The sequence below is a fragment of the Scardinius erythrophthalmus genome (genome assembly GCF_964197995.2).
Source record: "Scardinius erythrophthalmus genome assembly, chromosome: 14".
Classification (NCBI taxonomy): domain Eukaryota; kingdom Metazoa; phylum Chordata; class Actinopteri; order Cypriniformes; family Leuciscidae; genus Scardinius; species Scardinius erythrophthalmus.
Window position 1 is genome coordinate 16,929,904 of NC_138234.1, and position 24,665 is coordinate 16,954,568.

The following is a 24,665-nucleotide window of genomic DNA, read 5'->3' on the forward strand; positions in this document are numbered from 1 at the left end:
TTTTTAGGAAAACCGTAAGTCCGATCAGTCTGAAAAGCAGAACAGTCTGAGCCGAGTTTGGAGTATGTAGAGTTAAAGCTCTAGGAGGAGATCCATTTAGTTTTTTTGAGTAAGAAGAAGAATAATAATAAGTTTAAATAGGATTTCAGTAAGTTGGCTCTCTCAAGCCAACTTAATTAGTTAAAGGGGAGGTATAATGCTCTTTTCACAAGATGTAAAATAAGTCTCTGATGTCCCCAGAGTGTGTGTGTGTGTGTGTGTGAAGTTTTAGCTCAAAACACCCCACAGATATTTTTATATAGCATGTTAAAATTGTCACTTTTTGAGGGTGAGCAAAAACGCACCGTTTTTGTGTCTGTCCCTTTAAATGCAAATGAGCTGCTGCTCCCGGCACAGGGGGCGGAGCTACAACAGCTTGTGTCTAGAAAACTTCAAAAACTTTTTTGTTTATGTTTAAATTTATGTAGCTGATGTGGAGTTAACTATCTTCTAGTCATTGATTAGCATATTTTGTCTTGATAATCTATAAATCGTGTTCCGGGGGCGGGGCTTATGTAAATTTTAGGGTTTGTGATGTCACTAACCCGGGAGGAATGTTGTGTAGTCCCTACCAAGGGTGCAGCGATTTGTATTATTTTGAAGCACCCCCGGACGCCGCCATTGGCTAACGGAACCCCACCTGCAGTTAGCATCCCATTGACTCCCATTCATTTTGGCGTCACTTTGACAGCGAATAACTTCACATCTGAGGCGTTTAAAGACTCCATTTGTCCATTATTTATTTCTAAAGAAACACGAAAATGTATAAAAGGCTCCATTACCTTGTAGCTTACGTTATGGCCCTGTAGAAGCAGTTTTTGTAAAAGTAGGCTAACGATTGCGTCACAGCCACGCGACTCTCTGTCGCACAGTAGGAAATTACCGTATGGACAGGAAGAGAAGCTCGCGAGCAATCGGGAGGACGTCGAGGCAAAATGACAAAGTAATTAATCAGAACACCTACAAAAAGTTTCTCCTGCTCCAAGATCATGGACAGCTCCTACTCACGCTCTCCGTCTCTGCGAGTTTCGGAAGGTAATGATTCAGATTGATCTTGGCACAGCCACTAGAAGACAGACGGTTTGCTCACGTCACATCTACGTCGTCGAGCTCAGTTTGAGTCTGCGCAGTACGCTGGACCCCCAGGAAGTAAAAGTTTCTAATGGGCTTCACTTTGTCTCCGTTGAATCCAATGGGGTCGCTGTGTCCATTTCTTTTACTGTCTATGGTCCCTACCAGCCGTTTGTTGTAGTCCTTAAAAAGCGATATCTTTAAAAGGAAATATCTCCCTTTGCTTTAAACTTTGAGCGTTGTAACTTTGCAGATGTTGTTTATGCTCAAACAGCAACATTACACACTAACTAAAGTTAGAAAAGGGAAATCATAATCAACCACCCCTTTAATAGTGAGAATTGGACCCTAAAGTGTTACCATATACATATATATATACATATATATAGCGTTGTGACTATTTTATAACAATTAAGCCAAATTTTCCTCCAAAATTCCTATTACTACCATAATTATATGGGGGTGGGCGATTTGACCAAACTCTTACTGCATGGTATGAGACATTTTATTTCATGATAACAATATATATCTCGATATAGCTATTTTTATTTATTTTTATTATTACAAATAAGAACAAAGAAAAATTAAAAAATAGGACAAATACAATAGAGCAAAGATACAAATTAAATAAACTTTTTTCAGCTACAGTAGGTTTATTTAACATATAGTAAGAAATACTACAGAAATTGAATAATCAAGTGTATAACTAAAGCAGTGCATAGTCTTCACTGTATGAATTAAATATGAACTGATTCTTATTAAAAATACAAGTGATTCAGTCAAGAGCAGTGAGTGGTTTTCTCTTTGTCTTTTGTTGTTTGATTAGCATTAATGAGACAGACAGCAGTTTATTATACTGCTTTCCCTTTAAGACTGAATGCACGGATCCAATTTACTGACACGCATCGGTTTTCAACCAACTAATTTAAGACATAACCGAATAGTTTACGTGAATACCCCACACAACAGCATTTTTACATTATTGTGCGTCTATCTGACCATTCAAGTGCAATAAGATGAGAAAGAGGACTGAATTCACGATCACATGCTATCTCAGAGGCGGCTTTCTGTGCGCGCTTCATGTGTGTGTCAGTCAGCACGGGCACCAACCGCTTTGAGTTCTTTTTCACAGCTTATTGCGCTTAAAGGGTTAGTTCACCCAAAAATGAAAATTCTGTCAGTAATTACTCACCCTCATGTTGTTCCAACCGCGTAAGACCTTTGTTCATCTTCGGAACATAAATTAAGATATTTTTGATTAAATCTGAGAGTTGTCTCACTCCTCCATAGGCTTTCAGAGGGACCGAAACTTGCTGGCCCAGAAAAGTTATTAAAGAGATCGTTAATATAGTCCAAGTGACTCCAGTGGCTCAATCTTAAGTTTATCAAGCGACGAGAATACTTTTTGTGCGCAAAAACAAACAAAAATAACGACTTTATTCCACTATTCATTTCCTTCTCTCTGGGCCTCTAGTTGGTTCACGTAGTGTTTTTGCGCAGCGCGTCTGTGTTACACGTCACCACGTAGGCTCACTATTGGCCGAAGCGGGTCATGTGTGTGATGCGTGATGACGTGCAACACAGACGCGCAGCGCAAAAACACTACGAGGCCCAGAGAGAAGGAAATGAATAGTGGAATAAAGTCGTTATTTTTGTTTGTTTTTGCGCTCAAAAAGTATTCTCGTCGCTTGATATACTTAAGATTGAGCCACTGTAGTCACTTGGACTATATTAACGATCTCTTTAATAACTTTTCTGGGCCAGCAAGTTTCGGTCCCTCTGAAAGCCTATGAAGGAGTGAGACAACTCTCAGATTTAATCAAAAATATCTTAATTTGTGTTCCGAAGATGAACGAAGGTCTTACGGGGTTGGAACAACATGGGGGTGAGTGATTACTGACAGAATTTTCATTTTTGGGTGAACTAACCCTTTAAAAACTCTAAACATCAAGTACGTCCTACTCTTTATTTTCTCATTCATGCATGTTTCATCACTCAAACTTACGTATGACATAACTTTAAATAGTACTGTGCTATGCGAATATATTTATACATAATATATTAAATACACAATATAAAAAAATATATAAATACAATTTTATACTGAATAAAAAAATATTATATTAATTATTATTTTTATAAATTCGTCAAAGCCTGAATACATCTCCCCAGATGTTTTTGGAGCCATGTTGTCCATTTTAGCATTTCAGTTTGTGGATGAAATAAAATATTTGGATATTTAATCAAGAATAAAAAGAATAGACATTTACATTTACTCACATTTATTAAAGAAAATGAAAAGTGCATGATCAGTCAGAAATCCCATGGTTAATAATCTCATGAAGCTCAAAGAGCCCAGTAAATGTGCTAAGTGGATTTCCGTTTGAATATCTGTACGAATAAATCTGCAGATTCACCTCGGGAATACTTTCTAAAAAAGGAATAACACTTTAAAATTGCATTTCTGTAAAAAACGAAAGACTATATACATCTTTTCGTTCATTAAGAGCCATCTATCGGAAAATCATTTTGTTGCCATGGAACAACAAATTAACTTGAAAAATCAAAATAACACTGTAGCACAAAACTGTATAACAGACATTTCACATTTTATGATGCATGGCCGATTGTACACAGCAGCAGATAAATATGCCTAAAAAGCAAAGCAAAGTTTGAAGCCTGAGATGATAAATATTACACTCGTGTGGACTCTACAATACAGCTTCCCAGGATGCATTGTGTCAAAACAGTAAAAAAAAAAAAGGTTTGTAAAAACAAATGTTCTTCATACTATGTGTAGGTAAATACTGCGCCTTTTCCGAGCTTTATCCCGTCAGCTCCACCGGCAGCTCTCGGCTACACAGCGCCTCCCACTGGCGAGCCAGGATCGATATCAACCGTTCTCTGCTGTCCGCCCCTGGTACGAAAATACACCACTGCACCTCGCCCTCGGCTCCTCCAACCCCCTGCGTCCGGCCGCCCTTCCCGTCGGCGTCCGCAAAATGGTCCATGGTAAGGTGGCACAAAAGATCCGGCCCGGGAATGTCGTCGAACACCAGCGTGAGGGCTTGCGGGTAAGTCTGGTAGCCCATTAGCACGCGGTCCAAGTCGCGAATCCGCCGGGCGTCCGTGAGGCGGTACTTGTCTCTTTGCGGCGGCTCTTTCGCGAATTCGGGTAGCGGGTAACTGATGTGGTCTTCGTCCAGGAGGAAGACGTCCGTGCTGGTGAGTATAAGAGTCTTGGGTTGTAGGACAGTTTGGTTCTGGCTGGTTTGGCCTGGAATGACGTGGACCTGGAACACCAGTACGTACAAAAGGATGTTGAAGGAGTGAGACTGCGCCTGCGGGGTCTTTCTCTCCGCAACGATGAAGGTGAGGTCTCCGATTTCTTCCTCATTTGGGAATACAAACTTCACCTTGCTGGAGTGGACCAGCTCGTAGTTCTCCATTTTACCTGATTTATGAGGGAATAAAATATCATAGTCAGGATGAGCAATATATTGGATTTTTACGCGATATATTCTAAACATCCAAGCCGTCAAACCTGTGCTTTTGTTTCCAAACTGCGAGTAGAAATCCAGCTCAGAAGGTTCAGGAGAGGGAACTTTCTCCAGCAGGGACAAAACCATCATCAGCTGCTGCAGGAAGCGATGTGTGCCGTAACCGTCACGGGTCAGACAGGAAATGATGTGATCAGCCGAGGGCCCTTTGAAGAAGGAAAGATTAAACTCTTTAAACTTACTTAACTGTTTTTACTTAGTTTCATCTCACTGTTAGTGGAGATGCTAAATATATCAAATAAATAGTGTTGCTTGCAAAACTGTTGTACACACATTTTTAATTGTAACGCAACACATAATGGCACTTGCACCTGTCTGCCGTATAAAATACTGCAAAGAATGCATAGAATGTGAACTTCATGCCAAAGGCATTTTCCCTAGAGATAAACAGCAATGTGAAATGCTATATTAGCAATTCCTTGTTGAACAAATGAACCAAATGGAATGAAAACACAGCATGCACTTATATTTATTGGTACATCTTTTGATTAAGCAGATTATTACAATTGGTGTCGGCTTGATAAATATGTCATCTAATCACGTGCATTTGGACAGAAAATTGTACGAGTAGTGATCTCGGTCGCAACAAACTCACCGACGACTCGGAAGTACTGATCAAACAAGCCCACGTTGACGCTCTGCAGGTCCTTCAGTTTGAGGGTGAAGCAGAAGGAGATGAGGAAATCTGTGTCGTTATGCTCGGATGGTTGCCAGGTCCACATCACTGCAAGATCAATGTAATGAATCAATTTTAATGTTCTAGACTGATTACTAGAACAGAATACAAAAACATAGATGTTAAGAACCGAATAGAATATTGTGTGAAAATAAAATACAACAGAACAGAATGCTTACATAAGATAGAATACATCTGTGAAAAGATAATACAATATAATAAAATTAAAAATAAAATAAAAAACACAGAATGTATCAGAAGAATATCTAAAGAACGGAACACATTAGAATTGAATAGAATAAAATAGCACAGAATATCTAGTGGTCAGAATAAAATAGAACTGAATATAATAAAAAAGCCGAGAATATACCTGAATAACAGAATAAAATAGAACCGAACAGAATAATATAGCCGAGAATATACCTAAAAAACAGAATACAACACAACTGAATAGAATACAATATCTGATGAACAGACTACAATTGAACTGAATAGAATAAAATAGCCAGTAATATGCCCTGAAAAACAAAATACCCTGAAAAACAGAATAAAATAACAGAATATCTGAAGAACAGAATACAATAGAACTGAATAGAATAAAATAGCCAAGAATATAACCTGAAGAACAGAATAGAATAAAATAACAGAATATCTGAAGAACAGAAAACAATAGAACTGAACAGAATAGCACAGAAAAAAAATCATTATTATTACAAAAAATATTAGAACAACTATATCTGAAAACAGATTGGAATAAAAAGAACGAAGTAGCACAAAACAGAATGAAATTAAACAGAATAAAACTGAATAGAAAAGAACAATAGAACTGAATAAATCAGAAGAACAGAATATAATCAAACTGAATTTATCAGATGAACAACAGAACCGAATATACTTGAAGATCAGATTATAATAGAATTGTCATTGTAAATGTAAAGTAAGTTTTTGCTCACTTGATTGGTTGGTGAGCGAGGACGCCGTGTCGTCCAGGATGAAATAGATGGCTTTGGTGGACAGCAGGACACAGGCTGTTGTCTCCACATCAGGAGATCTGTAGAAGAGCACCGACGTCCACAAGATGTGTTTCAGCTCCTCATTCTCCACCTGCATGCCATCAACAAGATAAACACCTCTTTGTCTCATAATACAGCAGTTTATTTAGTGGCGTTTGCTTAGACAAGCATTACTGCTCAAACTTATGGTCTGGGTTTTGTTTCTTCCATTCAGTTTCTGCAAACAAACTTGAATGATACCTTGAACCATGCTAGTTTTCATTTGATTTTGAAGAAACACCTCAAATTAAGTGTAGGGCATAAATAATTCTAGTGAGGGTAGCTAATCATGTCGCAAAGTTCAAATGTTAGGCGTGTTTGTTTACGGTTTAAATTCAGTCTAGAATATCCTGTTCAAACAGTGCACTGATTGCATAGGACATTTGAGAATGAGTGGAAAATAGTTCAGATTAGTTCGCCTTTTGTAAACAAGGGCAGCTGGCCAAATGTAACAGAGTCAAAGTAAATAAACAAATTCACGGGAGCCAAGAGCGCACACAGGAAGAGAGGGGTTGACAGAGTACAAAACGAGGAATATACAGTGTGAGGACGACAATAAACCCAAGGGATTGCAAAGGAAACTTCCGTAGGGAAAATTCTACGACAAAACATCCAGGAAATTTCCTCATATTAGATCTGTAAGTGTGAAATGAGTGAACGACTTGCCTCGGCAATATTGTCGTGGAAGAAGTGAACAAGCTGGTCCCCCTTGAGAGATGAGATGAGGAGTAATGAAGAGGAGAGTGAGAGGTGCGAGGGACAAAGGTTGTCCTCCATCAGCTGCTGAATGAGAGATTTGGCTGGATACAGCAGAGACAGGGTCAGATGGGGCCTTGGAACTTCCTGAGGGACGCTGTGAAAAAAGCAGTGCAGTATATCTACTGTGAAAACAACTAAGAAGAACCATTAAAGTTTTACTAATTAACAAATGCTGCCTTAGGAAAAGTGAGTAGTCATTTAGCAGATGTTTTATCACCTCTTCTGCATTTCTGTTATCCATTAAAAAGCATTTCATCTGTAAAATTAGGATTATGGGTTTGATTGAGCTGGGATTGCTTTTCTAGTCCAAAGAACATCTGGTTTAGAGTTACATAATTCTTTGTGAAAAAATTATGTTACTTGCACTTCTGGTAACCTTGCGATTTAGGCTTGGTCATGACATAAGTTGGTTAGAAAACAAGTTTATCACACTAACCTCATGCTGACCGCTGTGGCTATGATTTCAAAACATTATGAATAATGCTATTTCCCAACCCATTTAACCTGTAAAGTTAGGATTAGGGTTAAGGTTAGAGTTCTTTCTTTTCTAGAAACTTATTTTTTAAGAGCTACCAACATACAGTAATTCTTATGCTAACAGCTATGGATATAATACACAAATAAACAAGTGAGCAGTCGCACAAATAAATACAACTGAACAAAGATACGATTTAAATAAACAGTGTTTTAAGATTTTCAAAAAGATGCGGAAGAGAACTCAGTTCAGTATCGCCCACTATTTAGTATGAGAGGCGGGTTTTTTGTGTTCGTTTTGGATGTGAAAAACAGTGCACAAGTCTTCTTGCGCTTTAATGTTTTAAAGTCATATTAAATGCACACAAAGGAATTGATAAGAGGAATCGCATTTTTAATTTGATGGCAAGTATCTGATTCCTGTAGCCTGACAAGCCAGACCCACATCAAGATGTCAGGTCTGGGAACACACCATTGGCAGGGCTCAATCCGAGGGGCGGGATAAACGGTTGTCTTTCAGATTCCCTCTGCACGCAATAGGATAGCGCTACAACCAACCAGAGCGTTTTCCCACCAGCGGAGCTAGTTGATAGATTAAACTTTTGCCGTATCCGGTCGGCAAAACTCCTAACACATCTTCCTTTTTTAAGAATGACATCAGTGCCGTTCTTTGTTCTTTTCTCAAAGAAAAGCTTAACTCCAAGTCTTCCAGAGTCGCGGCCAAAGCCGATTCGAAAGACTGCTGTTCGCCAGCAGCAGCAGCTCTTCTTTGTTTTCAAGTAGCAGGGAATTCACGAGGAACCGTCGCAACTCTGCCATCATTATGTTAAAGGGGGGGTGAAATGCTCATTTTCACTCAATCTCCTGTTAATCTTGAGTACCTATAGAGTAGTATTGCATCCTTCATATCTCCAAAAAGTCTTTAGTTTTAGTATATTTATAAAAGAAAGATAGGCTGTACCGAGTCTTTCCGGAAAAAAACGAGCGGCTGGAGGCGTGCCGTGTGGGCGAAGCTAAAGCTTTGCTAACGCGCCGAGCTAACAACACACAGAGACATTTGAAGCAGTTTTACTCACCGCCCGGTTCCAACGCACGACCGCGAACCTTTATCATTGTGACTGCTCGATCCTTAAGCATTAGACGATCTGCAAATCTGTCGATCTGGGCTTTTTTTTATAAAACAATCATCGTCGAAATGCAGGGAACAAACAGTCTTATGCCTGGCTCACACTACAGGAGTTTTAAAATCCTAACCGATTTTGAAATCTGGTTGAAGCACACACTTAAGGAGAATCTTTGCAGATTTTCTTCCCCCAAATCTTAAACATGCTCACACTACAAGGTTTAAAAATCGTGGTGCACCACACACTACAAAATGTTATTAAGATTATCGTGCCAGGGGAAGCGTCTCACGTGATCTCACGCAGCAGATCTGAAGTGTAAAAACATGGAAACATATGGGATATGCATTGCCATGAGACACACACGCATGCACGCACATACACACGCACAGAGACTTTGAACCTACCGGTACTTTGAGTTAAGAGCTTAGATCGGGCCCAAAAAAATCAAGCCCGACCCCTACCCGAGCCCATGCACGTTGTGTCCGAGCCCGGCCCGGCCCGACACAACACTACACATTAACATAACTGTAATTATGAGCCCGAGCCCGATTTAAACCTGACCATTTTTTTAATACGTAGGCCAGGGGCGGTGCGAGATATTTTTTTAACAAGGGGGTGCTAGATATAAATACTATTGCAAAAATTGTCCACTTAATATTTAATATTCAATCATTTTTATTGTCACAATTAAAGTAGCCTATTCGTTTTATTAAATTGACCAAGCACAACATTCAGCATTCAATCAAATATTAATTAAAGATTTATTATTATTAGGCTAATAATGTTAACATAATATACTATCGTTATTTCGGCATAATATGTGTGCGTGCAACAAGCTAGATGTGCATTTTTAAATCCGGTGATGCGTGCATTGATTTTGAAATCCACGCGCTTTTTAACGCGCTTTTTAGTTTCGGTTTCATTACTGAACATGTAACGTTTGTGCCTGCTGACCACAGCGTAATACTTATTTATTTAGCAATAAATAAATGGAGATAAAAACGCATATCGAGTTGAGTCATTTAAAATTATCTCAAGGGAAATTCCTTCAGCACGACAGCCCTGCTGTCTTTTTGACAGCACTGACGTAATCACAATCTTGCTCATCCCGATAAATATCAAACATGTTTGATATGATCGGGGCGAGCCCGATTTGTGTGAGAGCAGATCGGGAGGGGCAAGATTCGATCTGTGAACGCCTCACATTACCAGATAATCTGCGCCGAACATCGGAACCGATCGAGGTCCTCGACAAGATTTTTTCTCAGATTCTCGGGAGGGGTAAATCGGGCATAAATCGGCCTAAAACTCCTGTAGTGTGAGCCAGGCATTACACAACTCCATCCACTGGTCCCTTAACGCCGGGTTCTTTGGGAATCTGTGCAGGGTTGTCTTGTCCTGGCAACCAAAAACACACTTCTTTGGTGACACTGACTTCCCAAAAAGCCGAGCAGAGCGCTTTGATGAGGTACTGCTTTCGCTCTCTTCTCTCTCTGATCTACGAGTGCGCGCGCGCCCGCGAGTGAGAAGTGCTCTTAGGACCCATATAAGGAAATTCCGCCACATCTGACGTCACACATGCCCATACTCGAAAAAAACTTTCCGAAACTTGTGACAAACCGGAAGGAGTATTTTTGGAACAAAAATACTCCTTCAAACGTACAACTTAATTTTTGAAACTTTGTCCATGTTTAGCATGGGAATCCAACTCTTTAACAGTGTAAAAAACTCAGTATGCATGAAATAGCATTTCACCCCCCCTTTAAGCCCACCGGCTCTATATACGATGTGATTGGCCTGAATAGAGTTTGGTTTTTCCAGCTCGCAAGCCAACAAGAGAGTTGCTACACGACCTTGGCTGCAAATTACATTTGCTGCTGCGAGGGTGCGTCAAGATTTCTAGGCTATGATTCCTGATCTTAAGTAACCGATTCCAGAATTGGAATCGATTATTGATTCCCAACCCTAGGAATATTCTTGCTGAAAGCATCTTGCCAAAAGGCACAAATGTTGAAAACCTTTGCAGAGTTTGAGCCTACACCCTTTCAGTTACATTCCAGGCTACAGCTTAGGTCTGGGGCTAAAATGACATCCATGCTAACATAGCTTTAGAAATACTAGTAACAAATGAGCTCCTTTACCTGCTGGTAGGTATTCTTTTGGTGGTTGTAGCCGGAGCAGGATAACTGTGCACTCTCAAGTGTCCTTTCTTGGTGCGCTGCAGGGCGATGGTCTTAATTTCCCGCAGATTGGATCGAAGCTGCATGAACTCTCTCAGGAAGGTGAACTTGTCTTGTGGAAGGGCAAAAACAATAGTCAGATGCTCGTGACCCGCTATCAGTTCTACAACATGGTTATCATAGAAACGGCGAGAGTTTGAGACGGCCCTACACGAACAACAGCTCTGTTTTGGGTCAAGTAGCGTGAACGAGAGCGGGATTCGGGTTACTTTGGAGCAGCTCCGCATCACACTCGCTTCCGAAGAGTCCCGGGACGACAGAGCGACAAAGTCTACCTTGAGAATGCAGAGGTGCCGAGAAGTAAGGAAGAGGATCATGGGATTGGAGGTTTGGTCCTGATCACTTTCAAACAGGCTGATTTGGGATAAAAAGTCTGAGGGTACTGAGTTCTTTGGAAATTGTGGGTTGTTTGTGACATTTTTGTCGGAGGTAGATGGGTCTAGATTAAGAAAATGGATCAAGTGTCCACCTTTTACGCTGTCATCGCTTTCCTCAAAGTCCCAAGCGTTCAGAAACTGTCGGATGAACACCTGAGAGTTAGAGGAGTTCAAAATTTGCTCTTTAGTTTGGTCCACATGAGGACTAACGCAAGAATGCACCTCCTTCAGACTTTGGGCATCTGAGAAAAAGAACCATCTCGTATTGCTTGACTTCACCTTCAAAGAGACACAAACCTCTGGAATCTCAAACTGAAAGGTCTCAATGTTCGTGTACGGCACAACCAAGTCTATCTCAAGGTTCTCCGCTAGTTCCTCCAAGTTACTCGCAGGTTCTTCTGACCGTGTGTGGAAAACCACAAGCGAGCTGTCCGTTGCCACCAAACAACATGGGCACAGACTCAAACCTTCTCCAACACTGATGTAAAGAGACCAAGCCACCATTTTTACATGATCATCTGCAGATTCTCGGTTCACATCATCTGATCCCTTTTCCTGAACAGTAGATGAGGAGGAACAACCCATGATCTTGTTGGCATCATCTAGAGTCATCTCAAAGTACCCATCCCCAGAGTGAGGGCTGCCTTGGTCCGTGCCCTCCAGAGTAGTGGTTTTGCAAGGAATCGGGGTTGATTCTATTCTATTAGCCTGGCTGATGTGAGCAGAAAGTTGCTTGGTAAACTCCTGGTTGGTGGTAGTGTAGGACAGTAAAGTAGGAGGCACAAAGAGATTCAAAAGACTTGTGGTCCAAGGTTTCCACTCCTCTTCACAACAACAGGGGCTAAAGAGAAATTAAACAACTTGTTTTAGTTTTGGTTTAGTTTGGTTTTGAAATCTTCAATGTTCAACCATAACCACTCAACCTTTAAGGATTTAAAAGTAGATCCTGGAACAACATTGCAGTCAACCCATCTGATTTGAGGGACAAGTTTACAGTTCAAGTCAAGTTTAGGCTTACAACCAGGGTTAGGTGCTTCTACATCAGTATTATTTACCTATCATTTCCCTCTGATTTTAGGGATAACTTATGGGTAGGGTTAGGTTTAGGGGTAGGAATATGGTTAGGACAAAATTTTCTGACTGGAATGTTGTTCCAGGATCAACAAAATATGACCCAGGAATGCGTCTAACTCTGCAAAATCTGGACCACATAACAACCTGTACTTTACTTTTCGGGACTTCCATACATGCAGACATATCAGGTAACACTTTTACTCTTACACTCAATCAAAAGTAATAAGCCCAAAAACACACTCTAAGCAAGTGCACAAACAAAACACAAAAGTTTGGTAAAAGCTTTGCCACCACTCAGTCTTTGTTTTACATAACACATAACCATGTAACAGACCTTAAGAAGTCTATCAAGGGATAAAGTTATGTTAACGTTTATCCTCAAACTTTTGATCTGCAATGACAAAAGCTGACCTAAGCTGTGTCCCAATTCAAAGGCTGCATGCTTCGAAGGACTCAGAATTCAAAGGCCAAGAAGGTCGGACTGAGCTTTGTTAAATGGGACAGTCTAGCCTACGGAGGACTGTTGTTGGCGTCTAGCAACTATGACAGCTGTCGTTGATGAGTGACTAACGTTTGTACTAGACTTTTTACAAGTTGAAAAAAGTTGAAGTTGAAGTTGAAACTGTCTAAAAACAAAACAGGGCTAAAAAACTGTCTAAATATTTTCACCACGGTCCATTTCTGTTTATAATAGAGTATAAACTATACATAATCGTATCTTAGTAAGATAAGTCAACATTTGGCCCGCTTTAAAGGTTTTATATTATTTAGGTTATTCGATATTTGAGTAAGTTGAAAGCCAATACACACGTTAAAACGTGTAATTCGGCAATTTCTCTAATAAAAAAAAAACATCCTGCTCGTAATGAATTCTGGGGTAGGCAAGGCCATGAAGGATCCATCTGATATTATCCTTCATTTCACGGGAAACAAAGGACGCATTTGGAGGCCGCATTTGAAGGAGCCCTCGAATTGGGACAGCCTTTGGCGCGCCATGGTGATGCAATCAGACTTTGAATGCGGCCTTTGAAGGATGCAGCCTCTGAATTGGGACGCAGCACCAAAAGGAAAAAAATGGACAGTAGCCTTTTGATATAGCGCCCCTTGTGGCAACAATGAGAATGCAACAACTACTTGCATTGCATAATGAATTGCACTCTGAAACATTTTGGGATGCACTTAAGCTTGAAATCTAGCTTTGCGTTTGCGTAGAGTATGTTTCGGGCATAGCAGAAACAAAACAGAAGTTTATAAGAACTGACCTGCTCTCAAAGGTGACCTCCGAAGAAAAACTGGAATCAACTTGAGTTTTCACCTGCAAAAAAGGATTTGTTTTTGCTGGCACCACAAAATTAATTAATTAATTAATTGAGCTATAACACAAACCCACCTGCGGGATGACCTCACAGGCTGAGCTGTAAACATCATAGCATCTCTGGGTAAGTGTAGAATCCACAGGAGTTAATATCTCTTTGGTAATAAAAGCTTTTTCTATAGTTATATCTGAAAGGGAGATGGAAAGCAAAAAGTTATTCTTGTCACTTAAGTTTTATTCACACAGCAAACAAATTCGATGTGGTGATGATGAAAATGGATAGTGATGATTTGATTTGTTTGTTCAGTCAATATATGGTGTATCATCATTGGTTGATACGGTAATGATGCAAGTGTCATCAAACAAAATATTAAGTAAAAAATGTAATAACACACACACAAAAAAAGACAACTTATTCTAGACTACAATTTTATTCCATTTATATATATATATATATATATATATATATATATATATATATATACACACACACGTTTAAATCATATTTTATAGGAGTGCATAACACTGAATATTTAGAAGTCGTCGGCAGAAATGGAAAGTATCAAAAGCACCCGAGGCTGTTGCTTAGTAACTAACACTCCAGAGACAAATATGGAGATCATATGCTTTATCAATCAGGCCCAATCGGTATTAGAGCAACAACTGCAAATTAACCACCACAAAATCAGCGTTTAGGCTAGTTTGACGCTGCAAAGCAAAGAAAATGGATGCGCATTTTATTGATTTAAAGCAAAGTTATGAGAAAAACCTTGGAGGAATGCTGATGAAATTAGATTTATTTTTTCTGCATTGCAGAAATTGGCACACCAAATCTCCAAAACATAATTATGACCGGCAGAGCTGTAGGCAAGTCAGTATGCAGGAGTAACTGAACAGAAATGTAAATGAAATACGATTTAGATCACTTTTGCAAAGAAAACTGGGCAAAGAAAAATTTCGTAGTTTCAGATTGATCATTTGCAATCATTACGTAATGAAGAAACCATGTAAATGCAGATTAATAACAAACAGCTGAAATATTAAAAAGTATAATAATGTTGTAGGAAATTTGTGATGCCAAAACAGAGAAATAATGTCTCATGATGTTCAACGTCAGTTTTACATAATGTCATGCAATCAGAGGGACGTTTTTTAGTTTTGAAGGTGAAGTGTGTAATTTTTTAATGTCAATACTATCTCCTCTCACATCTTTATACGCATTTAAAACAAGTTTGGGCCGGGACTACTTGTTAATCTGACCAATGACAGATGGGAGTGTTTGAAAATTTAGTTTGAAATGACACACTTCACTTTTAAGTCTATGTTTGTGTTTCCCCCCCTCGTCCCAGCAGCGCGATACATACATGATTACCTTGACTGGAGCAGGTGGAACGGGACAGAGAGGGGGAGGAAGAGGAGGGTGGCGCGAGAGAGGACGAGGAGGACTGCGGCCCGCCGGCGGCCTGCCCCGGGACGTCACTCACCTGACAACAATAACATCAGGCTTCGCTTTAGCGAAAAGCACAACCAAGACCAATGGAGGTCAATGTAAAAATCATAAACGTCTTAACGTTTTACAACATGTCCAAATCAGAACGACAAGCGATATATCGCATTCATGTTAATCTGAGTTTTTGAGTAGCTCCACCCACACAGAAATCTCACTGGTCCAAATCCTGCTCCATATCAAACATCAAATATCTTCTGATCACGAAACATTAAGGCCTCAGAATAATACTGAGTTCATGTTATTTCGGAAATACCATAATTAAATTTTTTCAGGTTTAAATTTCTAAAAGCTCTTGATTTTTTATTTTTTTTGGACGAAATATAAAAACAACCAAAACTGCAGCCATTCAACAGAAAAAGATAGTCAGAGGGGACACATTTTACATGCTATTTTATCATAGACAAATTTCCCTGATGTACTTTCTAAGTTCTTAAATTTAAAGAAAACAAATGTAATATTTAAATAGTTTAAAACAATATTTAAATTATTACAATTATTTTAAATTATATTTAAATTAAATTATTTTAAACAAATAAAATAAATCCTGAGCCATAGAACTGCCAATTCTTTACAAACTGAACAGCTCTAATGTAATTTTAATGTCATTAAAATTACGGTAATTCCGAGACATGAGCGCAACATAATATTACAATAGCATATGCAAAAGTAGATGCATTGACAACAACCACATTTATATCATGTCTTTATAATATAGCAGGACTGCAGTCAATTCTAGTGGAGATGATATCCAGTCACTATCAGAGTCTGGCCAGGCGGAGGCGCCACAACTCGAGTCTTTCTCTTCACTGGATAAGTTGTGTTATGCAATAGATGCTGACACAAAAATGCATCACTGCAAGCATATAAAGCCAGACACTGAATCATCTTTTTCTTGAATTATCATGAATGGATATCAAGGTTTAGCCCGATTCACACCTAAAAAGATTGTTTGAGAATAATAGTGTGTCACACTCAGTTGAAAGAAAGCCATCAGCACACGCCTTAGACAGTAATTACATCAGAGAACCCTTAATGTGGCAGATGAAACAGTAGTTTGCATAAGAGCCTATTACATAACCGTTTTATTTAGGAAAGCTTTTAGTTTAGGCTACCTTTTTAACCATCTTTCAATGTTTTTTTTATGTTTTTTAAAATGTTCCTACTGAACAACATAAAAAACATCTATTAATAATAAAGGCCAATAGCAATAATAATAATAATTGTATAATTATAATGAGGATAATAACAATAACATTATTTATTTTTATTATTATTATTAAAAAGTACTAAAAAAGGAATTTCCTACTAAACAAAACTAAAGCAAAACAGTCTAATAATAAATAACAAAATAATAATAAGGTAAAGAGTAATAAATTATAATGGTATACTTAGACTTAATATTATTATTATTATTATTATTATTATTATTATAATGAAAAAAGTACTAAAAGGAATATTACTACTAAAAATCAAAACAGTCTAATAAATGTTAAAATAAAAATAAATAATAATGTAATATAATAAAATTAACAATAAATAATTATTATCATGAAATAGTATTAAAATTAATTTCCCTATTAAACAAAAGCAAAACAGTCTAATAATAAATGTTAAAATAATATTAATGTTAAATAATAATGCATAAGACAATGAGTAGAGCAAAACAGTCTAATAATAAATGTTAATAATAATAATAATAATAATGTTAAATAAATATAAATGTTATAATAATAATAATTATGAAATAGTGCTTTTCCTACTAAAAAGCAAAACATTTAAATAATAATTAACTTTAAAAGTAAATAATAATAATGTTGATAATAATAATCTGTTTAATTTATATTTGCATACAAAACAAGTATAAAATACCTTTTTGTCATTGTTTGCCATTCGGTCTTTGGCCACTTTGGCTTTCTGAATGGCTTTCAGCACCTCCACGGTGTCGAGCTCTTTCTCTGTGGTGGTCGTCCCGTCCAAACACACCTGCGTGACAAATGTGAATTACATTTCTCTATCCTTCAAAAACAAATTCAGAAAAACGTCCTGAAAACCACCTCATTTATGTAATATGACACTCTTCCTTCAAAGCGTAACAATGATGAGGAGCTCCGTACCTCAGAGGCCCTGTCGCAGAACTGGGCCAGAACTTTAGTCCTGTAATCTGGGATGATGCACATGGGGTTTTCAGCCAGAGTCAGTTTCTCCAGACAGGGAAGAGTGCTGATGTGTTTAATTTCATCCAGCTACACAAAACAGAAGAAAGAGAGAATTATATAGAGCAAATAATTGCGTCAACAAAATTAAATTTGTGCAAATAATAAACTACCTGTGCTAATTTGTTCCTGCTTAAGTCCAAGTTAACCAAGGAGTAAAGTTTACTGAGACCGGAGAGCGTCTCCAGCTGATTCCCAGCCAGATTCAAAGTCTTGACATTCCCGAGTTTAGTGTGAATGCACTCCAGGACGGTGAGTTTGTTGAAGGACAGATCCAGGTGAACCAGGTTGTACAAATGCTGCATTGAAAAGTTTCGAAATAAATACATTGGCTCATTTAAACCACACTATCTTCGCATATCAAGACATTATTTTGAGACAACACACACCTGGAGGTTTTCCACGAGAGACAACTCATTATGGCTGAGGTCAAGAAATTCCACTTCAGGAATCAGTTTCTACAACCACAAAAAAGCACAACTTTTAAAATCAACAAGGAAATAACTGGTATTTATTTCATATAAGCTAAGCCAGCTCACCACAGACTCATCGATGCAGCGTATGAAGTTTCGGCTCATGTCCAGAGTGGTGAGCATCTTCCACGTGGGAATGATCGCCGTCACGGGACAGTCCGTATCCACACCCTCAGGTTCCCACTGCGCAAATTCAGACGCTTCAGGAACTAAGATTTCCTGTCGGAGGAGAAGCGTACATTGTCATTCGCACAACTTTCAGTGGCAGTGAAAAGGTTGAGAAGCTTGTTGGTTTTAAGACATTTTTTGGTCTTTTACAAAAGCAAAACTAAAAACGTTGCAACATTTTAACGTAGGGGTGGGCGAATTCTTTTTTTCAAGATATGTGAGAGGCAGCTTTCTGTGTGCGCACTTTCAGCACGAGCACCGCACAAAGTTCCTTTTCAGGATATACTCTGCTTATAACTCTTTTAAACATCAAGCACGACCCACTCTTTATATTCTCATTCATGCTTTTCATCACTCTGAAGTGCCAGTACCGCAATGTATTTGAGTACCGTGATATACACATAGCAAAATCTCTAACGATAGACATTATATACCATGGAAGCAATATGTATAATGCCATACCGCCCAGCCCTATTTTATCGGACCCTAAAACCATCCATTTTATAATCTAACGCAACGACAGAAGCATCTAAAGTACCGTCATACTGCCGGCTGAGAGGTGTATGCTGAGCGTGGCCAGCGTGGGCTTGAGGGAAGGGAGGCCTTTTAACTGTCCGGCATCGCAATCACTGATCTGAAAATAAAATAGAAAAAAAAAGTGTTAGAAACATCGTCCATCGCAGACCCTCGATTTAACACAAAACGCAAACGTGAGTGTCTTCACCTCGATCTGAAGCAGCGCTTTAAAGATGGACAGGTCAAACGGAAGGCTCTGCTCCTCGATGTTACTCGTCCCCACCGTTTTTTTCATTCCAGGGACCTGCGTTTGAAGATTTTATGTATAGCTTTTAGTTATTATTGTAATGTGCAAAAACCAATAAGGCGATTTGATACATTTATGCAGTTAGATTATTTAACATAAAATTTCTTTAATTTTACTTGATGCTCAAAATGACATGCCCAAGTGTGCGCACACCTCCTGAAAAGTGAAGCCAAACCCTTTCGATCGCCCTCTGGTGGCTGGCTGCAGTACAGGTCATAAGTTTGTTCATTTTCCTCTCTATCTGTTCAAATGGGACACGAGCCACACTAAAAAAATCCCATTACACTTCAAATTATTTTTTTTCTCTGATTTTAGGTAGTTCTTATCACACTGGCATATGTTCAAGTGTTTGTTTTTCCAATAAGTTTGGTTTTAGTTAGTTATTTGAAGCTATAAAAATGCAGTGTGGGCAGGATCTTAATACCGCAGGGCTCTGCCTCTGAATGACATCATGGGCAATGACCATTTCTGGGATATTTTGGCTTCATTTTTCTAGAGTGGAAGGAAGCAGAGACGGTCTGTTTTTACAGTCTATGGTCATGCATGATTAGGACACGCTGTTAGTGAAGATTCAGCACACACAGGAACACGAAGGCCTCAAAATAATATGGAATTCCTGTTATTTCAGAAACGCTGTAAAATTACAAATTTTGTCTAATAAAAAAAATAAAATAAAAGCTCTTTTCCTCACTGAAAGTGATAAAATAACCCAAACTGCACAGGTGCAACAGTTCAAGCAAGAAATTGATATATTATTATTTATATTATTTTACAAATTTAAATTATTTATTTATTTATTTAATATATATATATATATATATATATATATATATATATATATATATATATATATATATATATATACACATACACATACACATATATACAGTTATCCGGACCACATGTGATGACCTACCCCAACCCCACCCCTAAACCTACCCGTCACTGGGGTTACGACCAACCAAGAGCGGTTGTGGTCACGTGTGGTCAGGTGTGGTCTGGATAACCGTATAGGCAAATTTATGGTGAAATTATTGTCTTTTCACTTCCGTATTATGGCCCCAAAAGTGCTCACTGGACCATTCAGAAGGTTTGAAATCATGCATGGCACGGAAGGTTCCCCTGCTTAAACCAGCACATGTCAAGGCCCGTCTTAAGTTTGCCAATGACCATTTGGATGATCCAGAGGAGTCATGGGAGAAAGTCATGTGGTCAGATGAGACCAAAATAGAACTTTTTGGTCATAATTCCACTAAACGTGTTTGGAGGAAGAAGAATGATGAGTACCATCCCAAGAACACCATCCCTACTGTGAAGCATGGGGGTGGTAGCATCATGCTTTGGGGGTGTTTTTCTGCACATGGGACAGGGCGACTGCACTGTATTAAGGAGAGGATGACCGGGGCCATGTATTGCGAGATTTTGGGGAATAACCTCCTTCCCTCAGTTAGAACATTGAAGATGGGTCGAGGCTGGGTCTTCCAACATGACAATGACCCGAAGCACACAGCCAGGATAACCATGGAGTGGCTCTGTAAGAAGCATATCAAGGTTCTGGCGTGGCCTAGCCAGTCTCCAGACCTAAACCCAATAGAGAATCTTTGGAGGGAGCTCAAACTCCGTGTTTCTCAGCGACAGCCCAGAAACCTGACTGATCTAGAGAAGATCTGTGTGGAGGAGTGGGCCAAAATCCCTCCTGCAGTGTGTGCAAACCTGGTGAAAAACTACAGGAAACGTTTGACCTCTGTAATTGCAAACAAAGGCTACTGTACCAAATATTATATTTGGTAATATTTTTTTTTTTTAGATTATGTCTCTCACAGTGGACATGCACCTACGATGACAATTTCAGACCCCTCCATGATTTCCAAGTGGGAGAACTTGCAAAATAGCAGGGTGTTCAAATACTTATTTTCCTCACTGTATGTATATATATATATATATATATATATATATATATATATATATATATATATATATATGCATGCATTTATAAAATGTAATCAATAATAATAATAAATGTGTGTATACTGTATATAAAATTTGTATTATAAATTTATCAGCGAATCGATACTGACATATCGGGAACCAATGTATCATACTTTCTGTAAAGTGACAGACTCAGACCTTGAGGTACTTGAGGCGGCAGGTGAAGTCCAGGATGTGCCCGAGGTCTGCCTTGGCGTCTCCGTTGGCACAGGTGGGCTTGGCGAGTTTCAGCTGCTGCGTGACGGCGTACAGCTGGAGGGGTCTGAGAAAAAACACCTGGCCCGCTGCCAACAACTGCTCACCTGGGAGAAGAGACACAACCACCACATTTCATAGAGAATACTGGAATGCATACATGATGATAAAACTGATCATATTATGTGTAAAGAAATATTTTAAAATGGGATTTGTTGAACATGCAAAAATATTTTAGTAATTTATCAGCTACTATGTGCCAATATAGTCTCTTTTTTTTGCATTTCATCACCATCGGTAGAAAATGTGTAATATGATAATAAGGTTTTATTTTTTCCAATTAAAAAGCATTTTTTTCTATACCAGGTTGCAAGACTATAGATGTTGAATGCAAAAGTCTCATTCGGAGCTTTATTATAAAATTAAAGATTTTAAATACTGCCGTTTATATCAGTCAACCATGCTATTGAAATAAAGTAACAGACCGTTATGAAAGAGCTCTTCAGCCAGGGCAGCAGCGATTCCATTGATTTCCTGAAAATAAGGACGTTTTTGTCAAAACTGGAAATCTAATGTCACGTCATTGAGCTTCTCCAACTCATTTCCTGAAAGATCTCGCCGGAGGAATGCAGAAACCACTTCAATTTCCTCCTTACAGCTTCTTTTTTTTTTATTCTAAATATTCTGAGAAAATGCCTTGAAAAAATTTTGCATGCACAAATAAGGGTTATTATAGTTATATATTACATAAAAAGAAATACATTACATCAAATAAAATTAACATTATCTGAAATTAAAATGTAAAAAACCTTAAACTTACTTTATTTCAGCTATTTACCAAGTCAACATTTTTAGTTTTTATTTAGTTTGATATTCTAAGTTAATATACTAAAACAACAATATAAAACTGAAATTAAAATTATATAAAAGGCTATAAAAGGCATTAATAAAAATGACAAAACACCACAAGATTACTAAAACTTCAACTAAAATGAAAACAAATACAGAAAATATAAAAATAAAACCTATTTTAAAAAATATTAATAACTATATTATCTGAACACAACAGTATGGAAGCTTGTTTCCGTCACAGAATCCCAATTTTTTTTTTAAGTAATAATTTGTGGGATATAAACTGGCAAATTTGAAAAAAGTCCGAATTGTGAGATAATTCTGACTTTTTTCTTGCAATTGCGAGTTTATATGGTGCAATTATGGCTTTTTTCTCAGAATAGTTAGATATAAACACACAATTATAAGAAAAAAAAGTCATAATTGTGAGATAAGCTGCAATTACCCTTTTAATAATCTGTTTATATCTCACAATTCTGAGACAAAAGTCAAAATAATGAGATATAAACTCAGAACTGCAAGATGTTTCAGAACTGCCAGTTTATATCCCGCAATTCTGACTTTTTTCTCTCAGAATTGTGAGATATCAACAAAAAAAACTAAATTGTGAGATATAAACCTTTTTATTTTTTTTTATTCCATAAAGGAAAACAAGCTTCCATAGAACGATGCTAAAATAACTCAGGCACAAATCCAACAAAAGTGCCAATCGAGAACAAATGCATTTCTCCTCTGCAAAACAACTCAGTCCGGTCATATGCCTCTCCCAGACAAAAGCCGCTCAGAGATCAATATCAATACCACTACTGTCAGCGGGAAAACATCGCTTACGGCCAGATAACAGGCCCTGCTGTTCTGAGAACCATTTAGATGGCTGAGATGAGAGAATGCAGAGATTGATCTTTACTGGATGTGAAGGCAACAGAGCAAGAGTTGCAAGCAATTGTTTCGGATGGATGACACACAAACTCCAGTTAATATGTAACTGGCATGTGACAGATATGAAGCACAGGAATCTTCTGTTTACAGCCTTGTAATCACATTAGCGCAATCTCTCGCTTCTTATCAAACACAAAGCACATAAAAACTTACATATAAGTGAAAATGCAAGAAGTTAGACAGGACTTTGGGAGTTGCCGCAGGGAATCTGCTGAGGAGTGTTTGGAGATAAACTTCCAGCTCCTTTTGTCGCTTCTCAACGAGGCTTTTGGAGTTTTTGCCGATGATCTTCTTGGGCGGCAGCAGATGTTTATCGATCTTCTTCTCCACAGTGAGCTGAGGTCAACAACATTTTATCAGTTTTATCAGTCACTCCCTATGAACTATGAGCACAATGTCAATATCTGAGGTCTGATCTATGGTTTTAGGAACGTGCCTGCGTAACTCACCTTTTCGTGCAAATCGTGAAAGTCGCTGTAACGATGTTTGACAGTCCAACTGTGATCTCCAACATTCACCTCTATAATGTAAACCTGAGGGGGTTTACAAAATACATTTGAATTTGTTTGACATAAAATGAAATAGTTAATTAATATTACTCATTAATGCGTTTTAAACACTGCAAACCAACCAACGCCTCTCCAGTTTGTCAAAGATTCATAATAACTCATATTGTATTTTATGCAAATGAGCATGCAAATCCTTAAAGTGGCCTTTGACACAGTATGAACCGCTATTTTTATTATCAACATTCCTATTAACAATTAAACACAGGATTCCACTAAACATTGATAAATTACTCCTTTAATCCTATAATGACATCTTATGCAAATCAAATGTTAATTATAAATAACATCCGCTCTTACGCAACACACATTGTTTTCTTAAACGCCTGTTGTATTTTATACGTTACACAAATCCTATTTTAATCTAATCTAAATATACTTATATCCAACAAAACTAACAATATAAATCATTTTCACTTATTTTATTCGCAAATCGTCATCATAAACATGAATATGCACTGAACAGCCGACCCAAATAAAACCCGTCAGACTGACCGTGTAATTGTCCACCAGCTCGGATCCCACGATGCGGACGCGTTTCTCCGGGCTTTGCTCTGACAGATGCGGCGCGTCCATCTTCACTTCAGCCCGAGTTTGAGCGCGGCGCGATGAAAAATGCAAGCCTAGCTGTCATGTAGCGCCTCCATCTTTGTTGTGGTTTAACCGAAACTAAGCTCCTCCTACTCGTATTTCTCACAGGCCGCGGCGCTCACACACAGAGAGAGAGCTTTATCGCCCCCTATCGCACGAGGCTGTTACTACTAAAATTATGCATTACATCGTCAGCAGAACTCAAATCATAAATATAAATATCAATATGACTCCAGTGATCTCTAGTCTAGGGTGAATTCAGTGAGATTCCCCTATTTACTTTACGATGTACCCACTAACATAATATGGGTAATGGGCTAATATTTAATTATATAATAATAATATTGATATAATGAACAATACATTTATGTTTCTTTGTAGCTTATTTTATATCAGCGTAAAGTAATAGCATGATAGATATTAATATCAAACACTGTACATAAAACATACGGTCATGAGTTGTGTTTCAATAACAATCCCAAAAACCCTGCAATTTCAGTATGAACCCCTAGGGGTTTCAGAGACAAGGAATAGGTTGTCACCAATAATACATAATCAAAAAGTTACAATTCTGTTAATCGAATA

General features: G+C 38.2%; 1 protein-coding gene across 1 annotated transcript; it reads right to left on the minus strand.

Annotated features, from left to right (window-relative positions):
• Positions 1-3,291: 3,291 nt before the first annotated feature.
• nisch (nischarin) lies at positions 3,292-24,179 on the minus strand. The gene is made up of 21 exons (XM_081384706.1): positions 23,985-24,179; positions 23,373-23,456; positions 23,077-23,259; positions 21,618-21,666; positions 21,076-21,239; positions 18,850-18,945; positions 18,664-18,759; positions 18,024-18,176; positions 17,874-17,942; positions 17,598-17,783; positions 17,386-17,514; positions 17,141-17,254; positions 15,134-15,245; positions 13,837-13,949; positions 13,709-13,761; positions 10,897-12,213; positions 7,065-7,251; positions 6,300-6,450; positions 5,266-5,394; positions 4,655-4,816; positions 3,292-4,564 (listed from the first exon to the last, which is right to left on the minus strand). Exons 1-21 carry the CDS (start codon positions 24,063-24,065, stop codon positions 3,936-3,938), a joined length of 4,257 nt encoding a protein of 1,418 aa, XP_081240832.1. The 5' UTR covers positions 24,066-24,179; the 3' UTR covers positions 3,292-3,935.
• Positions 24,180-24,665: the final 486 nt, after the last annotated feature.

Coding starts and splice junctions, on each gene's coding strand:
- nisch (XM_081384706.1), bottom strand. CDS start 24,065: ATGGACGCGCCGCATCTGTCAGAGCAAAGCCCGGAGAAACGCGTCCGC. Junction 17,943..18,023: donor GCTGCATCGATGAGTCTGTG/GTGAGCTGGCTT, acceptor TTGTGGTTGTAG/AAACTGATTCCTGAAGTGGA. Junction 17,784..17,873: donor CTCTCGTGGAAAACCTCCAG/GTGTGTGTTGTC, acceptor TTTTCAATGCAG/CATTTGTACAACCTGGTTCA.